Here is a 14205-nt window from a genome sequence, read left to right as displayed (position 1 = left end):
ATTGGCTCTAAACTGTTACATTTTGTACAGTGTCCAGTTGGGTGTTTATCTATTTCACGAAGTGAGTGGTTAAACCCTGTGTGTTCTATCCTTAGACAGGTAATGACTGTCTCTGTCTTCCGGCTCCCGCCCAACTTTCTTCCCAAACCAACATGTTTCTGTATACTGTAAAGATGTATTTCAGTTTCATTTAGTTCCCAGTATTCTTGCTATATTTTTTCTTTGGCATTTGCTCTTTAATTAATGTCTTACCTTCAGCTTTACTTAACAGGACGTGCATGTTTGATTTAAGGGCTAGTTTCCCAGAATATCAGCGTCTTCATTTCCCTCTACCTCTACATGGACAGGAACCCAAACAAAGCAGACAGTCAATCCCTTATGATACATTCTAAACAGAGAATGATGGATAATAAATACCAGAACCAGTCTGCAGGACTTAACAGATTTAATACTGGTGAGCATTGCCCAGCACTGTGATGCATTGACTACTTTGCCTTCACTATTTTCTTCTACCCACTACAATGCTATCAAAATGGTTATAAGCTCAGTATAACGACAGATGATCTGGGGTTCTCTTCTTAATGCCCATTTTGCATGCTGGCGGCTCCTGTCCCTCCAGTCTCTAGGTCTTGAGAGCCATCAGTAAACACCATGCGCTTATCAATATAGTGCTGCTCTATGTAACTTTCTTCTATCCTTCCTGAGTATGCATGCTAGGATTTCTTTTTGATTACTCACTGTATGTTCAAGTAAATAGATGGATTTACAAATAACCATATACGAATATCTGAATACGGGACTGTTGCACAATATTTTATGCTGCACAGGCCAAGGCTTTCTGCTTTAGCATTCCTCACCCATCAAAAACTGAAACAATTAGCCTACTTTTATTGTGTTCCCAACCCTCTTCTAAGATGGATTCAGCAGGGTGAGAGCTATAGTGTTCCTGAAGATCAACCTAGTATGTTAACATTATTCTTGTTCTTCTTAGTGGCTGTTCCCACATTTCCACTTACATGGCAGCAACTGGAGAGGTCTTAAATGCTCCGCTGCACGTCCTTAAAGCTTAAGGCTGTTCCGCATCTAGTTTTTTAAGATGGCATTCTGCTGCTGACATATATGCTGTCCATCCATAATATCATCTCAATAAGGCCTGATATATCTTTGACAATGATGTTGTAGTGGCCCCATATAATTTTAAGGACACTTCTTAATGTCTCCTGGAAAAACATCACTTGTGTCTTTGAAACTGACACCGCAAAACCCCAGTTTTTTTCCCACTGTTCCTCCTCCACAATTGCTGCCCATATTTTCTTCTGAATAAATTTCAAATTTCATCCTTAGGGCCCCATCATATACATATAAAGACTTCCCAATATTTCTTTCAACTTTTTCAAATTTATCATTTATCATAATGTTGAATAGCACTGGACAACATACTGCCCTATGGAGTACCATTTTCATCTTTGTAGAGTCTTGAATATTAAAGGACCACCATGGAAAAAAGCCGTCTGGCTTTACTGTGTTTTTGTCTTTTTGATTCTTGAGGTGTTTCAATCTGGTTTTAAGAAATTTTATAGCACTGAATCTGCACTTTTAAGAGTTTTTAATTATCTTTTAATCTCATCTGATTCTGGAGATTATGCGATTCTTATGCTTTTAGATCTTACAGCAGCATTTGACACAGTTGACCACAGCGTACTTATTTATTGCCTCGAGCATGGTGTGGGGATTAAGGGCACTGCCTTAGAATGGTCTAGTTCATATTTGTTAGACAGAGATTTAAGAGTCAGTTTTGGTGGCTGTATTTCACCTTCTGTGTCCCTCACATGTGGAGTTCCCCAGGGTTCGATTCTGGGGCCAATTCTTTTCTCAATCTATTTGCTTCCCCTTGGATCTATCTCAAAAAGACACAACATCAGCTTCCATTTTTACGCAGATGATTCGCAAATCTACCTGCCCATCAAAAGAAAAGATGGTAGCTCTTTAACAAGACTGGTTGATTGTTTTAATGATATTAAAGCCTGGATGGCCTTAAAGTTTTTAAAATTCAACGCGAGTAAAACTGCGGTCATGATTTTTAGACCCAGTGGCGCCTCTGATGTCTCTCAAATAGACCTGGGCACCATGGAACCTTATGTTAAGTCTGTTGTAACAAACCTAGGCATTAAAATGGATAGTGATTTTAAAATGGAGAAGCAGATCAATTCTTTTGTGAAATCAAGTTTCTTTCAACTTAGGCTTCTTACTGAGCTAAAGACCTTTTTATCCTTCACAGATTTAGAGAAGGTTATACTTGCATTTATCACAACATGCCTTGATTATTGTAATGCTTTGTATGTAGGTGTTAGCCAGGCCTCCCTCTCTCATCTACAACTGGTTCAAAATGCTGCCGCTCATCTCCTTACTGGAACTCATAAGCGAGATCACATCACCCCTTTTCTTGCCTCCCTTCACTGGCTCCCAGTTACTTTTAGGATTGATTTTAAGATTCTATTGTTTGTTTTTAAAGCCCTTCATGGCCTAGCTCCAGCCTATATCACTGATCTGTTGAAGCCGCATTGTCCTTCAAGGTCATTCAGGTCTGCGAACCAGTCTCTTCTTGTTGTCCCTAAAACACAGCTCAAGAACAGAGGGGATCGAGCTTTCTCAGTTGCAGCCCCGAGATTGTGGAATGAATTGCATTTTTATTCATTGCATTCCTTGGCTTTTAATCAGGCATGAGAGCTGTATGTTGTATTTGTTTGGTGTTGTATTTTGTCTATTTATTGTTTCATGTCAGTGTACAGCACTTGGTTGTTTTAAATGTGCTTTAGAAATAAAGTTAGATTGGATTGGATTGGATTGATGGTACTCGTAGTTGGGGCATATCTTGCTGGAGGCGCCACTTTTATATTTACAATCAACAAAGAAGTTGGTACCCTGACCTCTGTTGCCCTGCCAAATAAAAAGTCCAAAAACAAAAACACCCAGTTGCAGTTTTATCTATCAGATTGGGATTGGCTAGAGTCTGGAGGGACGAACAAACATAGTCACTTCCCTTGTCGTGCCAAATTATTGCGAGATCCTGTCACCCTACCAGTTAGTTGTGGGTGAGGGATACACATGCTTTTTGACACTCTCAGTAAGGTTTACATACCGGTGTGCATATTATTGGTGCTTTTTTTCTTACCACATATATTTACACTAATTGTACTGAAGGAGTAGGCCATTGTAAGGTACTTGAACATTTGAAAAACAGTAAAACTTTAATTAAAATTATACTGTTCTATACCATAAAGTTGCAACAATGTCACTGTGGACACTAGTGGAAAGTATTTAGCCAATGTATATTTTCTCAAGTACATAAGTACAATTACAATTTTGAGGGTTAGGGTCACTTGACACAAACTGGTCACTTAAAAATCCAACCATACTTAAACCAATAGAATCTATTTTTTTTAAAGTTATAAAACTCTAGAAGACCATTTTCTTTTCATCACTGCCACAACCTTTCAGACACAAAACCTCCTAAGTTTTGAAATTTTTAGTTTAAATATGTCTGCTTTATATAAAAGATGGACTTGCTCCACCCCCATTAAATAAATACATTAAACTGAAATCAACCAGTAGTGGCGTAACTGTGAGCATGGCCTCTACCAAAGGAGGCTTGTAGATGCACTACATTTGGACAAACTGTATTGTTTATTGGTACTGGGCAATGCTGTCATCAATGGTAATGAGTAAAGATTACCACCATAATCCCCTTCCCACTACTTCGCCACCCCTAGTTGGACTTGCCACCAGGAAGACTGATCAGCAACATTGCTCAAAAAGTTGCCCTATGTATCAACAGCTTAAGGGAATGTCCTAAACGATGTCACAAGACACATCAAGTGATCACTAATTGAATCTGTTACATTGTGGGTGTGTGTGTGTGTGTGTGTGTGTGTGTGTGTGTGTGTGTGTGTGTATGTACAGAGACATTTTAAGAGGATAGTTACTTATAATTGTCTGGCTTTCAAGTACACTGACCCTCCTTGATTCTGCACTCAAAGTGAAGCACCTTGTAAGATCATACAGCTGGAGTCTCATCCTGTTGTTGTGTTCCCACACTAGATGCAGCACTTGAATTACACTAATTTGCATAGAATAGCATATCTTATTAACTTGCACTTTATATATATATATATTTATATGTGATTTTTTTGTGTTGCATTGTGGGTATTGTATTATTCATTCTATTTTTTGTTGTACTTTTCTTATATAGACCTTTAATGTAATGACTTATGTAACCTGCCTGGTATTACAAATGAAAATGAGCTTTTTGGCTAAATCTGGAATATTTACACTAAAATGCCATTAATGTACTCTGTCCTTTTTAAATAAATTAAAAAATAGATGAATATTATAGCCATACCAACAGAGATAAGTTGATTAAGTCATAAAGTAAAAATAATGAGACAAACAATAGACAAGACAAACAAAGACAATGTTTTTTTAGGTCCTGTAAAAAATGTTATAATCAGACCAGTATTTCAGTTTGGGAAGAAGCCTATGGTTCATCTTAGTAACAGATTAACTTGAATGACCCCCAGTGTGTCACAGACAAATCGGCGACTTCCATCTGCTGCTCACCTTGAAATGAGAACAAACATAACACCAGTGTGCCCAGGACTTTTTTACTTTTCTGACCTCGCAGTCCACAAAATAGTGTTTTATTTATGCTGCAGCTGTGAAAATATCAGCTCTGGGAAAGAAAAGGAAGTGCAAGCCTATTTAGTTTGGTCATCAGTGTGCTGACTAAGTCAGACGCACAGATCTTTTTCCATTTAAGTTGTCTGGGACCATTTTGGCTCCTTTTTCTAATATCCAGAAGAGCAGCATTGTACAATTAAAGCTTAAAGCGCAGCCCTCTGTTCCTGAAGACAACACTGGGGAATCATTTAGTGCAAAGACAGAGGTAGTTTGCTTTAAATTGAGAAAATATTGATAATTTGGTTTGGTTATCACCCAATGTTATGTTCATACAGACATGGTTGACAAATCAACAGCCCTGTGATTGGGCCTTTGTGGTGGGCAGGAGCAAAGCAGTCGCCAGTGGTGGTAAATTATTAGTAAATCTTTGTAAACAAGTGGTTCTTTAAATTTTTGATAGCTGGTTTTGCAATCCCATTTATTTACCATGTCTTTTAATTATTGATTATTGAACTACAACAGCGTTAGTAAGGTTGTTACTGTCTCTATAATTGCTCTTTTGGGTATCTTCAGTAATTACATGTTTATGCCAGGTGCCAGGCTGCTAACTTATATTTTGTGCAAACCAGTCATTGGGTGGTCTGAGTTCAGGTTTTAATCATTTTCCCACTGAAAACATTTCCCAGATTTAAGGTGACTGTCTGGCATTGCTTTGAAATTGGAAACTAAGAAGTGAAAGAAGATGTGATGTGACTTAGAAGACCTATGTTTTCTAAGTAGCTAACCAACAACCCCCTCAAAGTCCAGTGTTTTTTAGAACCAAAGATTACCTTCATAAAGCTACTGTATATCTCCATCCATCCATTGTCAACCATTTATCCTGCGTACAGGGTCGCGGGTACTGTATATCTCCTGCTAAACAAAACAGTGGACATGTTGGGAATGTATTTCTGTCCTCTCTTACAAAGAACTGCCTCACAGTCAAGGATTTAGGAGTTCTGAAAGTTCAACAGCATTTTTGTGTGTGTGTGTGTGTGTGTGTGTTTGTTTTAAAGCAAGCCGTTGTTGTAGTTCCATGCAGTCGCAGGCCAAGAATGGAAAGTTACCATAGAGTCCTACAGCAGATTTAATTATGTCTTTTGTTGAGTGTAATTATTACTTGACACTCTGATGGGGTCAGGGTGGTGTCAAGCAACAGCTAATAATGCCTTGGCCTTGTTGTTTGGTTGAACTCTTAACTCTCCAGATATGCTAGAGGTGAACAGCACAGCAAGCGAACAGATTTCCATGGCACTGTAACAATACACCTTGCGAAAACAGTGGAGGAAATGTTTTCTCAGAAAAAGGTGGAGGTAGGTCTGGAAATTTCACTGGAAATGTCTGGATTGTTTTTAAATGTACTGAGAAACACACATGCAGACTCATGAGGCTGCAAGACCAAACCACTGTGCTGAAATGATTAACAAACACTTCATGCAACACTTTAGTTCCCCCTTTTCCCCTCCAAAGCAGAAGCACATGAAATGTATGTTTTCTAAATGTTAACAGTTAATTGATTCTGTTGTGCGACAAAGAGATGTCCAGTAAGAGATTATGCAGTGTTGACTTTGTCCTAAAAATCTTTAGTATCTGCAAATAAACTTTATTTCAGAATAGACAGAATATGGCTGTGTCAACAAAAATGTTACAGGGTGTGGTGTGTGGACAGAGAGGACCCAAATGCTGCACTCAGAGGGAAGGAGGTTTATTGAGGGACGTACAGGCACGGGGAACCAAGGAGACAGGGGGCCAGGGAGCCGGGAAACACAGGGGCCGAGGAAGCGAGGAGAGGTGGGGGGGGAACAGGGAGGACGCCGTGAGGGAAGTCCGGAGAGGAGTGGGCCAGTGGACGAGCCCAGCCGAACGGAGGACGAGGGTGAGTGTACCTGGGAGGGAAACAGACAGAGAGGCAAGGTTAGGGAAGACAAAGACAAGGCACAGGGTAAGTGTGAAAAAACAAGAAACATGGAAGCTTGACCACGGAAGTGGCACCAGGTATGGAGCAGCGACGATCAAGCAAGGACGGCGTGGAGAACCGGGGTTGAAATACAGGCTGGGATGAGGTTGATTACTGGCAGGTGTGGCAGGCTGACGAGGTGGATGATGGGTTGCAGGTGCAGGTAGTTGGCTGGGCTCAGGAGCAGAGGGAGAGAGAGCACACGGGGGAGAAAACACAGAGAGGCGGGCAGAGAACCGGAAACCAAGGGAAAAAGCAGAAAAACTGATAAAAAGTAGAAAAATCCAGGACACTCACCGTCAGCCGGGCTGCCACCACAACACAAAAATATAACATTACTGGCATCAAATAAGTAGCATGGCAAAACAGTTGTATTGGCCTGCACTATACAGGTCTAAAAAGGTGTAATAAAGTGTATATTTAAATCTGGATTGATGTGAAATTTGCTACAGATATTTAAGGTACCAGGGGAAAGATTGTAATGACCTTGGTCATCTACTGACTTTCCATCTAGCGCTGCCAGCAGGTCAAACCATTCACTTATTCAGTGAAATAGCTTGACATCTTCCTCATGGATTTGGACAAACATTTGCATGGACATCCATGGTTCCAGATGATGTAGGCTAATAAATCTTATGATAATCCAATTAGTGCCACTATGAGGCTGACATTTTTAGTGAACTGTCTTTACTTCAAGGTCTCTGGGGGATACATTCAAATGACTTGGATGATCCCGGTACTTTTTATCTAGCTCCATCATCAGGTCATATTTTCATTGTGTCCAGGTATATGCTTTAAGAAATAAAAATACCTGCTAATTAAATGACACTTCCATCAGCCTCATCTGTATGTTGTATCAAGTGCTAATTAGCAAATGCATGCATGTTTATAGGCTAAACCAGTGGTTCTCAAACTCTATCTCTCAACATTACGCCCCCCCCCCCCCCCCCCCCCTCCCCAGGTTAGAAAAATAGCATTGCTTGGATCAGATCACTTTTCATGCAACTTTAGGTCCGCTCAACATCTAGTAGAAGTGGCTATAAGCTACTGTTGCTAATAAAACCCACTCAAATCTCAGAGAAACCTTTAGCTTCTTGGAGGAGCTCAAGGCTGCATGAGAAAGAAATGTCTTCCGTTTCCCATAATGCTGCTAAATCCCATCAAAAAAACTGTTTCGTGTTCTCTTCAAAAACAAGTACCACTCAGATGTGTTTGTTTTCAAGGTAAAGTCAATTATGAGATCAGGCTATCCTTTCTTTGAGAAAAGCAGATGAGGCTGATCTCACAGCAACCACAGCTGGACTAATAATCTTTTGTGGATAGGATCTGACAAAACAAGCCTGTTAATGATACCTTATGCTGTATACATATTCACTTACAGTATCTTGTCATTTACATGAATCGCAAAAGCCAGGTGAAAGAGATTTGTTTTTATTCTTTGTTTTCCTCCAGTGAAGGTTTCATGTTTTCTCATTTTGCTTTCGAATAGCCAGGTGCTCAGTTATTCTGAAACGGCAGGTAATTTCCATTTACTGTTTTTATGGCAGAGGAAGTGTAAATTGATCCAACCACTGAACACCTGCAGTTCGAGTTATGCAAAATCACAATACAGAGGGGAAGAAGTTAGTGAAAATCAGTTTTGTTCTCTTCTCTGTTTCTCCCTTATGTTGTTTCAAGCATGAATCAAACTTAGGTTTTCACGCTTGAAGCTTAGGACTTCGTTGTGACGTTCATCTGATAAATGCTGAAGCAGAGCAAAATTAAAGTTCACCCATCTGGTTTATGGTTAGTTTGGAATATGGAGTCAGATTTGGGGTTTGGCCTTGTGAGGTATTTTTGCTACAGGAAACCATGGTTTTGCAGCTGCTGACACAGACAGTCCTTCACAACCTCAACACACCTGCGAGGGGAAAGTATAACAAAATAAATCAAGAGTTCTTCTGAAACCCATGAAAAGGCTGCTGTTTATTTATAACTACATGTGCACAGACAAAACCAGCTCTGGCCAGCATGTTCAGTGTACACAGCCAAAACATTTTTTTTTTTTACTTAATTTGAATCAGGTTAGGTTGAATATTTAGGCAGACACATGCAAGTATTGAAGAGAGCTTTGTTCACACAAAGTCACATATAATCATACAACTTTTAGTTATATTAGGTTGAAAGTGAATGATCAATTACAGTGTCATTTCAAAATGATTGTGACTTCAGTGCACAGAATCTGGAGGCCTGATCAAGCCCACCAAACAGCTCCTGTATGATTTACAGGACCAAGTCTCATGCACTCTCTTTAGCATGAACACACGCACACTCTCTCTCTCATCGATCCCGCCTTTTTCACTTGAATATTATCTGTTGTCACCTGCTGCCTGCCTAACATTAACGAATCACTTTCCCAGAAGAGATATCCTTATCACAGCCCCGCCCATGAGCTCTGCAGGGAGAAGACCACTGATGTGAACACAGCCTTCAGCAGCAACCGCTGTACACTTGTTAGAGACAATGTGAAGACATGTCTAGTAAAAATAGATACGGAAGTAGTAACTGCTTAAAATATGCCAACATCACTGATTAAGAGCACACAATCTCTCACATCTCCCAGTATGTTTATTTCCCTCTCAGCATGTAGGCCTACAGAGCAAGTTTAATAGACTATGAGGAAGTAAGGTTAAAAAAAAGAGGGATGTACACACATCATGTATGTCCTTTAGGATCCCTCATTAGTTTGAGTTTTCTGGGGTTAGGGTTGATTTTGAGTTTTATTATTGTTATTGTTGTCATTTAGTTGTTTTGAGTTGCTGAAATGTATTCTTTCCTCATATATATATATTTTTTAAATAATGGATGTAAACTTTGAAATGATTTTGGGTATAACAAAGTGCATGTGTAAATAGTAATTTGGAAAGTGGATGGATTATTTATAATCATTTGATTTATAGACACAGGGAGGATTACATTTTTTTTAGTCCTACTTCTTTCTGATATGTAAACAAATTGTGTTTAAAAAGATCCATGGCAGTTATTATTAATTTATTTATTATCTTGTTGTTTAATCATTTTGATTTGTTTCAATTACTGTTTCTTGTCAGATGTCTCTGTTTTACACATATTCGAAATAAACACTTAAATAAAATAAAAACTTCAATTCACAGCTGTCCTAAACCTTTGTGTAATGTGCTCAAACGTTGAAGGAAAAAGACGCCATCATTGACGCTGTGAAGAGACTACTATGCATGATGCAACTCTGATCCTGGATGAGGGCAGCAGGGGGTCCCAGGAAGGGTTGAACATCTTCTTTGGTGTGCTGCAGACAAATGATATGCTATCTGTCTAATAACAGGGGCCACGCTTATGCACACAGGGCTCGGCTCCATCACATGCTGACATCTTCAGCTACGTAATGTCCCACGTTGGTTTGCTTCAGAGGCGAACAGTCCACCTTTAGATATTTGTGCCTTTTGTGCTCAGCATGAATCATTTAGCCTCTGGTGGCATGTATGCCTGCACTTACATGGGTCAGATCATGTTAGAGCCCTTCCATGATCTCCACCTTCCACCAATGATGATTCTGTTTCATGCGAACAAGATATTTTTTTTCCAGATTAAAGTTCTCTTTCCATGCTATCTTGTACTTTACATGAATTCAAATAAAGCTGAAATATGCAACTGTCAGACATTTTAAAGCTGAGTTATGTATTTGCAGCTATGAGTAGGACAACAGTGACCACGTGTGGTTGGTATCAAGAACACCACCAAGAGTGAGGTAAAAATAAAAATATTTAATGGACTAACATGTTGGCCTCACAGACTTTTAGCAAAAGGTTTATTAACATCAGAATACATAACACATCACTTACACATACATTCATTCATGCACGGCAGCATACACACAACAACATTCCTTACCCAGCATCCACATACACACATAAACACGCAACAAGTCAGAAATTATTTCTTTTAGTGGCTGGGTCGGAAGGGGAATGGCATCCCCGTCATGAAAGGCTGAGCAGGGTACTGAGGGTGAGATGAGGGATGGGTGGCAAGTGGTGTGTGTGGGGTGTGTGCTGGATGCACAGGGTGTGTGGGTAGTGCCGGGTGAGAGGTGATGGGGGAGTGAGCCGTGTGCGGGCTGAAGGCCAGTGGAGGGGTGTGGATGTTGTTGTAGTACATCACAGGGCCTGACAACACCAACTGGAGCAAACTAGAGACACAAATGCACAAAGACGCAAGGACACGAAGAGGAGAGAAAAGAGAAGAAATGTTGACACGGAACCAGAAAAAGAGTCATATTTATAAGATGATTATTTTAACACTATTTTTAAGAAATCTTCCAATGATGAAATATGACTGGAAAATGGTCTTTCATTCAACTGAAAGTCACAAAATGCAAAACGATGCATGTGCATTTTGAAATGTTACTTTCATATTGTTCATGTCTTGTCTGTCACTCTGTCGCCGTTTATTGTTTCCACTGGGTACCAAACACCCTGCCACACAAACGATTTAAAAGTGGCAGGGGCATCTCCTAGACTAATTTCAACCTCATACTCATGCTGATATCATGATACTGCTTTTCACCTCGACAAGAAACATTGTCACGTTTCAATATCACAAGATCTCGTCCCACCCCTGATATTTCATTATCTGCTAAGGTCTGTGTGTAGCACCCTTGTGTCATATAATGATATACAAACAACCCTGATACCTTGATGAAACACACAGTTTTAGCTGAAACCAAGTAACTGTGGAAATCGTTCACATGGTCAATGTGCAATGGACAGTTAATGGTTCTTACTTGTTGTGCGGGAGGCGGGAACAAATGGCTCTCAGGTCCTCTGTAGAGACAAGACAGCATGAAATAAGCACTCAAACAGACAAACTATATTACAAGTGACCAAACCCATTTATCAGTTACTTATATAGTCATCTTACCTCTCGAGCAGAGCAGAGCGCCATTGGCCATAGCCACCTGCAGGGCTTGTGCCAGCCGGTCCAGGGCCAGCTGGGACAGTGCGTGTGTGTCGGCGGATGATGTGTGTGCGTGTTTGTCTGCCTGGTCCAACAGCCTGGAGAGGTCTGAGGTCAGTGTGGCCAGGGACTCCATCTGAAGCAGCGCCAGGCGACCGAAAAGCCCCTTCTCATTTAGTATGTTCGGCAAAAGCATGAAGACCTAAATGCGGCAGGAGATGGACGGCGGCACGAGAAAATGGCTCAATTATATTCCCTGTGTATGTTGGAGGTGTTTTATATGCTGTAAGCAAATGTATCTAAACATACCACACACCTGTAGGACGCTAAGATGAAGGGCGGAGAAAAGAGGCCCCACCTCTGGCTCACTCTCAGTGGTGCCGTTGGTTAACGCCAGCTTCTTGTCTATCCTGTAGGCCAGCGGCGCTTTGACACACCAGCGCACCAACCCCCCTAATGGTGTGACATCTAGTGAGCTGATTGGCTGGTTGCCAGAAAGGGGCGTGTTTAGGAAGGTGATCAGGACTAGACGAGGATCATCTTGGATCCACGACACTATCATCTGGAGGAGTTCTAAAGGAGGGGTGAGCTCCTCTAAAAACACACACACACAAGGACATTGTTAAAACGGTTGCAAAATATTACAAAAAAATATTCCAGGGTATTTTCAGCCATTTAAAAAGGAGATAGGCAGACATAACGCATTCCTTCTGCACAAATTCAGTTTTTAACAGAGGTCAAATCCATCATGGAGGTCCCAGTTTTTAGATGTTTCTGTACTTTTTGTATTGTCCCAACAAAGTACCTGAGGTGAGGTCATACAGGGTGGTGACAGCAGTGATGAACTGGCAACAGAAGCGTGGGCTGGCGCTGTGGATGTTCTGCAGGGTGGGCACCGAGCCTGGCACCATACTACAGTAGTCGTCTACCAGCACCTGAGCCAAGCGCACGCAGTACACACGGTGGCTTCTCTGCAGGACACAAACACAAACAGACGCATATATGCACAGAACATCAATGATACAGAAACACACCAAGGAGTCTCACACTCTAAAAGTCTAAAAGATCTAAAAGTCCAACCGAATGGACTTGATGCACATTTAATTATGAAAGTATGTTTCTGTCCTTACATGTAACCAGGTAGCAGCACACTCCAAGATAGGAACCCTGCCCACAGCGATTGCCATTGAGACCAGTTTGCCTAACAGTGCCATGCGACTTTCGTCTGCCTGATTGCCCTGCAGACTAAAGAGGGCAGAGAACATAAGCTGGCGGACAGTGTCACGGCTCTGTTCCTGGAAACAGCTGCACATGATCTCCAACAGCTGGAGCTCCTGGAGAGCACTCATCCGCTGAAAGAAAAACACAGACAATTTATTGGCTGTCCACATTTGTTGTGTTTATATACTGTATATTGGCGCACAAGCATTTCAGGGCCATGCCATACCCTGGCTGGAATGTTTCTGTCCTTGGGTGCATGCAGAATGAACTCCTCCACCAGCTCCAGGGTTTTAGAGTCGACCTGAGGAGGCTGCCTCCCTGACTGCACCAGGTTACAGATGTAGATGTCCAGGTGATACAGCAGCTCCTTGGCTGCACTCAGCACATCGCGAGGCAGCAACGACTGACGAATGTCACCCATCACCACCTTATGAAAAATTGGACAAACTTTAAATCGGCATTACAAGTGGCATGTTAAATAGCAGTGTCAAGATAGAATAGGTCATTGAACTGTTGTAGTTAACGAGTTAACTGTGATTTTCAACATTCAATGTACGAAACATGGTCATGATCTTGTAGACTATTTTTTTTTTGTCAGAGATGTGTCTGATTTACCTCAGAGAAAGTTTTCTTTAACATTAGCTAAGTCAGTTTAGCCTAACTGAACAATGCACTGATCCACCGCTGATGCTTATTTGTCCATACACGAAAGAAGAATAACGAAACAAATAGTAATTAGAAATTATAAAGACAAGTGTAACGGTACATTTCTAAATAACGTTATCGGTGTTGAAAACTGTAGGTACACAGCTGTAACTCCACACTTCTCACAGTAAACCTGTCTCCTCCATCCTGCTGCAGCTAGCAAGGTTAGCTGAAAATACTCTTTTCTATTCCGCAACAAATCTCACGTTCGTTAGTTATCACGTGAGCCACATGTTCAAGAAAACAATGCATGTTCATTTCAGCCCTTACCTCTGCAAAAGAGCTCTAAATATACTCAATAAGTCGTCCGATGGTGAGATGAGACCAGAGAATGCTCACAAAACACACGAAACGACGACGGAACCACTTCCTATTGCTACGGAAGCCTACGTGGGAAAAATGACTGCCATTGCGTTTTCAGCGGATCAGTGCATGTGCTATTTGTAAATGTAAATAAAGACTGTAACTCATTATCTTAGCCATAAAGTAGGCTATGTATGCACGCGGCAAATTGAAATCCAAAAACGGGGTGACTCTAAATTACTGAAAGTAATTTTACAAAACAAAGACCGCAAGTTTTTATTTTTATATTAGGCCTGTACATTTCCGTTAGAGATTTTTACAAGTTAACTTATTTA

The 14205-nt window shown here is 40.8% G+C and overlaps 1 protein-coding gene across 2 annotated transcripts; it reads right to left on the bottom strand.

The window, feature by feature from the left end:
• Nucleotides 1-10432: 10432 nt before the first annotated feature.
• cunh7orf26 (chromosome unknown C7orf26 homolog) lies at nt 10433-13977 on the bottom strand. Of its 2 annotated transcripts, XM_038718571.1 has the most exons (8): nt 13838-13977; nt 13089-13289; nt 12772-12993; nt 12447-12612; nt 11958-12235; nt 11606-11843; nt 11469-11508; nt 10631-10874 (listed from the first exon to the last, which is right to left on the bottom strand). In XM_038718571.1, the coding sequence occupies exons 2-8, from the start codon at nt 13281-13283 to the stop codon at nt 10631-10633; spliced, it is 1383 nt and encodes a 460-aa protein (XP_038574499.1). In that variant the 5' UTR covers nt 13284-13289; nt 13838-13977. The 2 variants fall into 2 exon arrangements, with proteins under 2 accessions (XP_038574500.1, XP_038574499.1); XM_038718572.1 differs by lacking the exon at nt 13838-13977 and having other exon boundaries at nt 10433-10874; nt 13089-13283.
• Between the last annotated feature and the right edge of the window lie 228 nt (nt 13978-14205).

Source organism: Micropterus salmoides, unplaced genomic scaffold (assembly GCF_014851395.1).
Source record: "Micropterus salmoides isolate LMB-PRFRI ecotype aquatic unplaced genomic scaffold, ASM1485139v1 Ms_hic_scaffold_14, whole genome shotgun sequence".
Taxonomy (NCBI): Eukaryota; Metazoa; Chordata; class Actinopteri; order Centrarchiformes; family Centrarchidae; genus Micropterus; species Micropterus salmoides.
This window is presented reverse-complemented; position numbering and strand designations above follow the sequence as displayed.